The sequence below is a fragment of the Propithecus coquereli genome, unplaced genomic scaffold (assembly GCF_000956105.1).
Source record: "Propithecus coquereli isolate 6110/MARCELLA unplaced genomic scaffold, Pcoq_1.0 Scaffold285, whole genome shotgun sequence".
NCBI lineage: Eukaryota > Metazoa > Chordata > Mammalia > Primates > Indriidae > Propithecus > Propithecus coquereli.
This window is the reverse complement of record NW_012148452.1, coordinates 813,641-823,258: the sequence shown is the minus strand read 5'-3', so window position 1 is coordinate 823,258 and position 9,618 is coordinate 813,641. Positions and strand designations below refer to the sequence as shown.

Here is a 9,618-nt window from a genome sequence, read left to right as displayed (position 1 = left end):
GGGGGCAAGGGCAACATACGTAACCTAAACATCTGTACCCCCATAATATGCTGAAATTAAAAAAAAAAAAAAGTACTGTTATGTGAATGTCATGTCCCCCAAAATTGATATGTTGACATCCTCAACCACAAGGTGATGGCATTAGGACATGGGTCCTTTGGGAGGTGAGTAGGTCATGGGAGCAGAGCCTTCTGAATCCTTCTATATAAGGATTGGTGTCCTTATATAAAAGGCCTGAGAGAGCTCTCCTGTCCCTTCCTCTATGTGAGATTGAGAAAACAGCAGTCTATGAACCAGGCCTTTTCTGTTATAGAAATTGAATCTGTCAGTGCCTTTATCTTGGACTTCCCAGCCTCTAGAACTATCAGAAATAAATTATTATTATTTAAGCTACCCAGTTTATGGTATTTTGTTATAGTAGACTGAACAGAGTAAAATAGGAAGTTTAATCCATTTATTTTTAAGGTACTTATTGATAGGGAAGAATTTACTGTTGCCATATTTGCATTGTTTTGTCTCTCTCGTAGCTCTTTTGGTCCTCTTTCCCTAACTTCCTATCTTCCTTTGTGTTTTGTTGATTTCTTGAAGTAACATGCTTTGATTCCTTTCTCATTTTCTTTTTTGTGTCTTCTATAGGTATTTTCTTTGTGGTTACATGGATCTTACATAAAATATCTTAGAGTTATAACAATCTATTTTTAACAGATAGCATGTTAACTTCAACTACACACGAAAACTCTATACTTTTGGCTGGATATGGCAGCTTGTGGCTCATGCCTGTAATCCCAGCACTTTGGAGGCCAAGGTGAGAGGACTGCTTGAAGTCAAGAGTTTGAAACCAGCCTGGGCAACATAGTGAGACTCTGTCTCAAAAAAAAAAAAAAAACCACCAAAAGAAAACCTTAGTCCTAGCTACTCAGAAGGATGAGGCAGAAGGATCCCTTGAGCCCAGAGTTCGAGGTTACAGTGAACTATGATCATGCCATTACACTCCAGCCTGGGTGACAGAGCAAGACCCTGTCTCCAAAAACGAAATAAAACACAAAAAAACCTCTATGCTTTACTTTCCTCCCATCACACACTTATGTTATTGAAGTCACAAATTACATTTTTTATATTGTGTGTCCATTAACATTTCTTTTTTATACTTTTGTCTTTTAACTTCCATACAAAATTAAAAGTGATTTATGCACCATTGTTATTGTCTATATGTTTACTTTTACTAGCAAACTTTATACCTTCATAGTGCTATATAGCATCTCTCTTTAGTGTATCTTGTAAGGCAGGTCTAGTGATGATGAAGTCCCTCAGCTTTTGTTTATCTCGAAAAGCCTTTATCTCTTTACTCATTTTTGATGGATAGTTTTGCCTAATATAGTATTCTTGGTTGGCAGGTGTTTTTTTTTCTTTCAGCACTTTGAATGTATCATCCCATTCCCTTCTGGCTTGTAAGGTTTCTCCTGAAAAATCTGTTGACAGTCTTATGGGAGTTCACTTGTGCATAATGAGTTGCTTTTCTCTTGATGTTTTTAAAATTCAATTTTTTCTTTGACTTCTGACAATTTGATTATAATGTATCTTGGTATGGCCTTATGGGTTCATCCTATTAAATAGTTGGGTTTGTTTGGCTTCTTGAATCTGGGTGTCATTTTTTTCCCCCAGGTTTGATAAGTTTTTGGTCATTATTTCTGTAAATAAGCTTTCTGTTCCTTTCCCTCTTTTTCTTTCTTTTGGCTTAATGGTATTCCATTAAATCTCTTAGGCTTTCTTCATTTTTTTTCTTTTTGCTTCTCTGGATAATTTCAAATGACCTTTCTTCAACTTTGCTGACTCTGTCTTCTGCTTAAGTCTGTTGCTGAACCCCTCTAGTGAATTTTTTCAGTTCAATTATTGCATTTTTAGCTCCTAATCTTCTGTTTAGTTTTTTTGGGGTTCTGTCTTTGGTGAAATTCACCTTTTTTCCTTGTATCATTTTCTTGAGCTCGTGAGCATCTTTTTTGACAGTTCTTTTAAATTCTTTGTCCTATAATTCACAAACCTCTATTTCTTTAGGGTTGCTTTCTAGAGATTTTATTCCTTTGACAGGGTTATTGTTCCCTGTTTGTGTTCCTTGGAACTTTGTATGATACCCATACATTTGAAAAAAACAGCCACCTCTCGCAGTGTTTACAGACTGGTTTCATACAGGGACTGACCTTCTCTTGTCAGCCTAGGTAGGCATTCTGGGAGACTCTCAAACCTTTTCTGTGGATCTGTCTTCTCTAAACTTGTGTGTATAGATTTCTAATTAGAGGTATTTGCCAGTTTGTTTTTTTTTTCTGGACGTCATAATCTCTTGTACCTTCTGTCTGTGTCTTGTATCATAGGGCCTCTAAAGCAGCAGCATGCTGTCCAGCTCTTTTGCTCTCATTGGTCCCAGGAATATAGGGTATGCCGGGTCTGGTCTGTGCTCCATGACAAGTGGGACAAAAACTGGTCCTTGGGCAGCCCCTTGAAAAGCAAAAATGTTAGATATATACTCTAGTCTTTTCTTTACCCCAGGGAAGCAGTCATCAAGTTTTATCAGCCTCTGCCTTCTGTACTGTGGTTCCTCTGGAGCAGCAACATGCTGCCCAGCTCTTTTGTTCTTATGGGTCCCAGGCATGTAGAGTTTTCCAGGTCATGTCAGTCCCGTAAGAGAGGCAAGACAGAAGCAAGTGTCTTGGGTAGGCTCCCCAAAAAGTCAGAACTTTGGACGTACAGTCCAGTCTTCTTTTCTCCCCAGGGAGAAGCTAGTAGCTTGGAGTTTACTCCCAATCACATGGCACTGTTCTGAGGTTGGGATTATGGCAAAAGTATATCACAAATTTTCTTACCCACTTTGATGCAGGTAGTAAATCGTCATTTTTTCCTACACAAAGCAACAAATATTGTGCGCCTGTGGTTTCAGTCCAACATTAACGCAGTCCTTTCAGAGTGAATACCAAGAGTCCACTTGTTATCAAAGAGCTGTGGGATACACTTGTATCTTTATTATTGCCTTTAAGCTAAAAAATTCATTATAAAATCAAGAGATGCCAAATTTGGTTTCAGATTACCTGTCTGTGGGTGTAGACTCTACCTTTTCCATTTCAGATCCTAATTACTGTATTTGGTTTGATGTTAAAACATAACAGTCTGGATTAAAGCAAAAAGACTGCTTTATTGATTTTATCTTCCCTTTTCATATAAAGCACACAGTAGCTTACATCAAACAGTAATTAAAGGCGAAAATGATAAGTGCTGGTATTTAGTCAGCAGGTGGAGCTCATATTCTTTCAGGTTTTGAAAAGCAAACAATGATATTTTACACTGAAAAGGCTTTCTTTCATTATAAAAAGGTTGAAATGTAGAAGTAACTATAATACTAAAATTTTTTAATTTTAGAGAATTGCACATTTTTATTTGATGTAATCATTTTCCCCAAGAAAACAAAATAAAGAACTTTTAAGAGAAATGCTTATTAATTTTTTTATTTTAAAATAGAGAACTTAAATTTGTAGTTCATAGTTCAGATTTGTTGAGAGTTTTTTTTGAATTAAAATTTACCATTATTTCTAGGTAGTTTTATTCATTTTTTTCTGAGATACATAAAGTGCGAAATGTTTTCTTATTTTGATAATACTAGCACAACACAAATAGAGAATTGATAGAAAAATTCCATTTAAAAAAAGCTAAAGAGCCAGGTGTGGTGGCTCACACCTGTAATCCTAGAACTCTCAGAGGCCAAGGTGGGAGGATCCCTTGAGTCAGGAGTTTGAGACCAGCCTGAGTAAGAGTGAGACTTTGTCTTTACAAAAAATAGAGAAATTAGCCAGGCGTGGTGGCATGTTCCTCTAATCCCAGCTACTTGGGAGGCTGAGGCAGGAGGATTGCTTGAGCTCAGGAGTTTGAGATTGCAGTGAGCTATCATGATGCCACTGCACTTCAGCCTGGGCGACAGAGCAAGGCTCTGTTTAGGAAAAAAAACAAAAAAACTGAAGGACTGTATTTGAAATTATAGTAGTCAAGTTGCATGAAGCCCTGTTTTATCAGAATTTATAATACCGTAGCGACTTTTTTTTTTTTTTTTAAAGAGACAGGGTCTCACTCTGTCTCTCAGGCTGGAAGTGCAGTGGTGTGATCATAGCTCACTGCAGCGTCAAACTCCTGAGCTCAGGCGATCCCATCTCAGCCTCCTGAGTAGCTTGGACTACCATCACTAGTCACCATGCCCAGCTAATTTTTAAATTTTTTTGTAGAGACAAGGTCTCACTATGTTGCCCAGGCTGGTCTTGAACTTGTGACCTCAAGCAATCCTCCCACCTCGGCCTCCCAAAGTGCTGAGATTACAGGTGTGAGCCACCATAGTGACTTTTAAAACTAATTGCTCCAGGGAATATTAGTTTTAAAACTAATTGCATTAGCAGGGAATATTTATTTTGTGAAAGTCCAAGTATCTGATTTTGCATTTTATTTTGAGGTGAATCATAATACAAAACACTTAAACTCTTAATATGGTTCATTTTTATGCAGCTTTGTTATGTCACAGATCAAATCATATCCCTTACAACTTGATTATTTATATATTAAACATAATTATATAAAAATCTAGAGGGGATGTGATTTGCCCAAAAGACAATATCATTTCCTTCACCTCCAGAATAGTTTAAGATGTATTTAGAATTGGTAGAGGATGAGAACAAAAAAACCTTTGAGAATGGAATATTGAATTTATTTTTGCAAAAGGAGTAAAATTTAGAATACTGGAGTGGAAGGCTGTGTTTCCCTATATGAAAAAGGTCGGTAACTTTTGTGGGAAATTATGGTGAAATTTAATTTGCCATATTCACCAGTTATTCTTAATGAGAGAATATTATGGTTCCTTCTCTTCACCCTACTCCCACTGACTCCTACCTCTATTTGACAGTCACTGCATTTGAAGAGAAATGTTACTGATATATGAACGTATTATACATATGAAGTAAAATTGCAGGAAAAAATATTGAGAACCATTCTGTATAGTCAAAATGCAAATCAGATTACTTCTGTACAAAAAGTAAGCTCTATCTTAATAAGTAATATCTTAAAAACTAAGTAACCTGATTTTCCCCTGGGTTTACTTTTTTCCTTAGGACTTTCTAAATGGGTACGACAGCAGATTCAGCACCATTCAACCTTTGAAAGTGCACTGGAGTCCTTGGCTGAATTTTCCAAAAAGCACCAAAAGGTCACTGATGTATCCAAAAAGGACAGAAAGTGTATGCTGAATGATGAGTCTACACCTGAAGTGCCCTGTTTGAAGAACAATACTGTGAATTATTTATTGGAAACAGCAAGTCATCTATCACCAGAAAATACTAAGGAAGACAAAGCAAAAATGTCTGTCCAGGAACCACAGTGTCCTAAAATGATTACTAAACCTTCATCTCTACCAAGTGGCATCATCTCCAGAAAGGAGAAAAGTATGAAAAGTTCTGCCCATTTATGTTTGATAGAGAAGTCTTATATTTAGTGAAATGATATTTATTTGGGTATAGATTAATTTCCTTAAATATGTTAGTTGTAATATGTTATTACAAAATAATGAAATAGTACGGTGTTTTGGAATGGGAACAAACTTTTGTCAAGAGACCAGTTTCCACTAACTAGCTTTGCCACTTACTAGCTTTGTGATTATGAGTAAGTCACTTAACCTATTTGAGTCATAATAGAAAAAAAGAACACCTTCCTAGCTATCCCTGCAGGTTGGGTTTTTGTTTTGTTTTTTGAGACAGAGCCTTGCTCTGTCACCTTGGCTAGAGTGCTGTGACATCAGCCTAGCTCACGGCAACCTCAAACTCCTGGGCTCAAGCAATCTTCCTGCCTCTGCCTCCCTGAGTAACTGGGACTACAGGCATGTGCCACCACGCCTGGCTAATTTCTCTATTTTTGGTAGAGACAGGGGTCTCACTCTTGCTCAAGCTGATCTTGGAACTCCTGACCTCAAGCGATCCTCCTGCCTCGGCTTCCCAGAGTGCTAGGATGACAGGCTTGAGCCACCACGCCTGGCCTCCAGGCTGGGTTGTAAAGGTCAAATAAGATGATAAATATTGCAGAATTGTAAGGTACTATACAAGTGTTAGTTGTTATTCCAAAGGCTATATAAAAAATTGGTCTAATTTATAGATTCTTCTCATATGAACTTCTTCATTTTCAGGAGATGAAAGACATTTACTCTAAATGATAAAAAATAATATTTTAAAATATATTAGAAATAATGGTCTATATCAGGGATTGGTAAACTGTGGCACATGGACCAAATTTGGCCTGCTATCTGTTTTCGTAAATAAAGTTTAATGGAACACAGTCATGCCCATTTATTTACATACTGCAAACAGCAGCAGAGTAGAGTAGTTGTGTGTATTACCTCAGAATAGCATAATTGAGTAGCTGCAACAGAGACAATATGGCCTGCAAATCCTAAAATATTTACAGTCTGGCTTGTAACAGAAAAAAGTTTGCCAAACTTTGGTCTGTATCACAGGATATGATTTTAATTGTTTTAATTAATATATTGCTTAATAAATCAATTATTAAATACTTATTTTGTAGTATATATGGTTTTCTTTTTTTTTTTTTGAACAGACAGGGTCTTGCTGCAGTGGCATGATTACAGTTCACTGCAGCCTCCAACTCCTGGGCTCAAGCAATCCTTCCACCTCAGCCTCCTGAACAGCTGGAACTACAGGCATGCAGTGCCTGGATAATTTTTTTATTTTTTGTGGAGATGACGTCTCGCTATGTTGCCCAGACTGGTCTTAAACTCCTGACCGCAAGCTATTCTCCCACCTAGGCCTCCCAAAGTGCTGGGACTGTAGGCATAAGCCACCACACCCAGCCAGCAGTATATACTTCTAAATAGATACCATAGTAAATTCAAGGCTATTATCCTGGTAATCAGGAAACTAGATTCTAGTCCTGATCTTTCTAACTGGTTTTATAACTTTGAGCAAATAATTTAGCCTTCTAATTGTCAGTTTCCTTATTTATTAAATAAGGGAATTAGTCTAGGTCAGTTTTTCAAGGCAAATTTTTACAGCCTGTTCCCTACTTTACTTAGCCCTCTTCTTATTTTTTTTTCCCCAATAACCCCTTTTTAAAGCATGAACATTTTCTTTAAGTTCTAAGGTAAAAGTTCACAACTACTGGTTGTAGTATCTAAGTTATATATCCTATAGAGCTATTCAATTATTTCTAATAAATATTTTAGTCTAACAGTTATGTTAATAATCAGAAAGTTAAAGCTCTTAAATTTTTGTATTCTTAGATGATCCAGCGTTCTTAGAAGAGTCTGTCCAAGCAATGAAAACAGAAGAAATTGTGATTTCCAGATCCACAAGCCCAACTTTCAACAAACAGACAGACAGAGTCAGCTGGTCTAGCTTTAATTCTTTGGGACAGTATTTTACCGGTAAAATACTGACCGCAACACCTGAGCTCAGGTTATCAGAGAATTGTGCCTCTAGTCCTTCCAATTTCAAAACAGAAAAAATGAAAAGTAAAACTGTTTTGCCACTCACTGATAAATGTGAATCCTCAAATCTGACGGTAAACACATCATTTGAGTCATGCTCTCAATCAGAAGCCATTATTTCATCAATAAAGATTGATGCTACTCTTGGAAAAAAAAATCATTCCAAACATGCACTCTGCTATGAAGAAACCCTGGATCCGGATATTGAATTGTCTCTAGAAGGTGAAGAAGCTAAATGTTCCACTCCAAATAGAGCTTTTGAAACAGAAGAAGATGAATCTATCTATTTTACACCTGAACTTTATGATCCAGTAGATACAGATGAAGAAAGAAATGACCTAGTTGAAACTCATAAAAGCAATAAATTGGCTAATAATTCAAATTGCATTTTAGCTGAAAACGTTTCTGAAACTAGAACTATGAAAGAAGTGGATTCAGTCAGTGAAATGAAAGCTGAGACGACGTGCACAGATACAAAGTTCAATGGAATCATGCCTATTGAAGAAAATAAAATTAGTAACATTGATGGTAATGTAAAAACAACTTGGATAAATTAATTGGAACTGAGAAAAACTCATGACATGGAAATAAAGAACTTTAAATAGTCTCCTTCCAAAAATAAAGGTGTGTTCCCTAGTGTTCGGTAATAATACTTAACTCTCAAGCTGTAAAAATATGTCATCATGCTTATGTTAAACTCTATTGTAAGTAATAATTTGTACATTGGATAAGTGGGGTACTTTCAAAAAATTTTGGATATATTTTTTCACTTTAATTGTAATCAGATTTTTAAAAGTCTATTTTACATTCAGAAATGTAAGTTTTACTATTTGAGTTTTGATAAAGTGATTCGTACAAAATATTTTCCTCAAATAAGTCTTCCATAGCTAAGCGCAATTTAAAATTAATCTGATATTTAGAGTTTCCTATAGCACTTCTAATTTCATATAAATAATCATATTTTGTAGTTCTCTCTTCATCCAGTTGTTTTCATGCTGGTACATAAAGATAATAACAGCAGTCTAATCTAGTCACACCCACAACCATGTTTCACTATAGATTTTACCTCAAATCTGTCTGAAATTTTTTTAGAAATTACTTGTCTTGAAAAGTTTATTCCCTTATTAAACTGTGTACTTATAATTAAGAGAAATTAAGGAAGAGAACAGCATGCATTTTTAATTGAAAGCATTTTACATTTCTTGTATGATAAACCTAAAAATCAAACATGGTATAAACAAATTTATATAAAATTATAAAATGCCAAATGAAGTACTCCAAACTTCCAATTCTAACTATTTAGCTTCATCATCATTGTGGGGAAAAAAGTGATAAGTTCTGGCATAAAGCTTTAGTTATACAATTATTTAGAAAACTTCATATATAAATTTGATAAGCAAACACACATATATAACTGCAACTGAAATATGTTTCCTTAGAGCACAGTAATTTTTTCTATGAATTTTGACTGTTTTATGTTTTTATGAATGAAACTATACATCAGATAAAAAAGGTTATAAAAGATGCTCATCTCTGATGTCATTCCAAAAATACATTCACTGATCTTTTTCTAAGAAACATCTGTTGTTCATTGGGCACTTTTTGACTTCTTGTAAGTGATTTGAATTGAAATTTTTTGAGCTGTTCAAGTAGTGTGTATGGTCTATTATTTTCAAGTCAAAATTCCCTAGAATCAGGATTATTATTTATATTCATTTGGATAAATGAATTATCATATATGCATATGTTTGCTTTTACTCTGATGGCATTTAGATTTAATACAACTTATTTGTTTCTATAGCACTGGGTGTTACAACTCTAAGCATAGTTCAAAGAAATTTAAATTGACAATTTACCAATTAAAGGATTTATCTGTAGCTTGGGATATTTTAGATCCCACCTAATAGCATACATTTTTCTTATTGGATCAGTGAGTAACAAGTACCAAACACTAGATTAGAAGGTAATTTCTACATTGTTTTGAAAGAGTGAAACTATTTCTCCCCTCTGGTATTGTTCTTAAACCACAGATAATGATAGTAGTAGTGAACAAAATAAATAACCAAGTGGAATATGAGACTTGGGCTTTATTCCAGGCTCTGCCA

General features: G+C 35.3%; 1 protein-coding gene across 1 annotated transcript in view; it reads left to right on the top strand.

The window, feature by feature from the left end:
- BRIP1 (BRCA1 interacting protein C-terminal helicase 1) overlaps positions 1 to 8,160 on the top strand; it is a 237,298-nt gene extending 229,138 nt beyond the window's left edge. The window contains 2 exon segments of the mRNA XM_012648397.1: positions 5,133 to 5,462; positions 7,307 to 8,160. Of these exon segments, the coding sequence (XP_012503851.1) occupies positions 5,133 to 5,462; positions 7,307 to 8,160 (1,184 nt within the window).
- Positions 8,161 to 9,618: the final 1,458 nt, after the last annotated feature.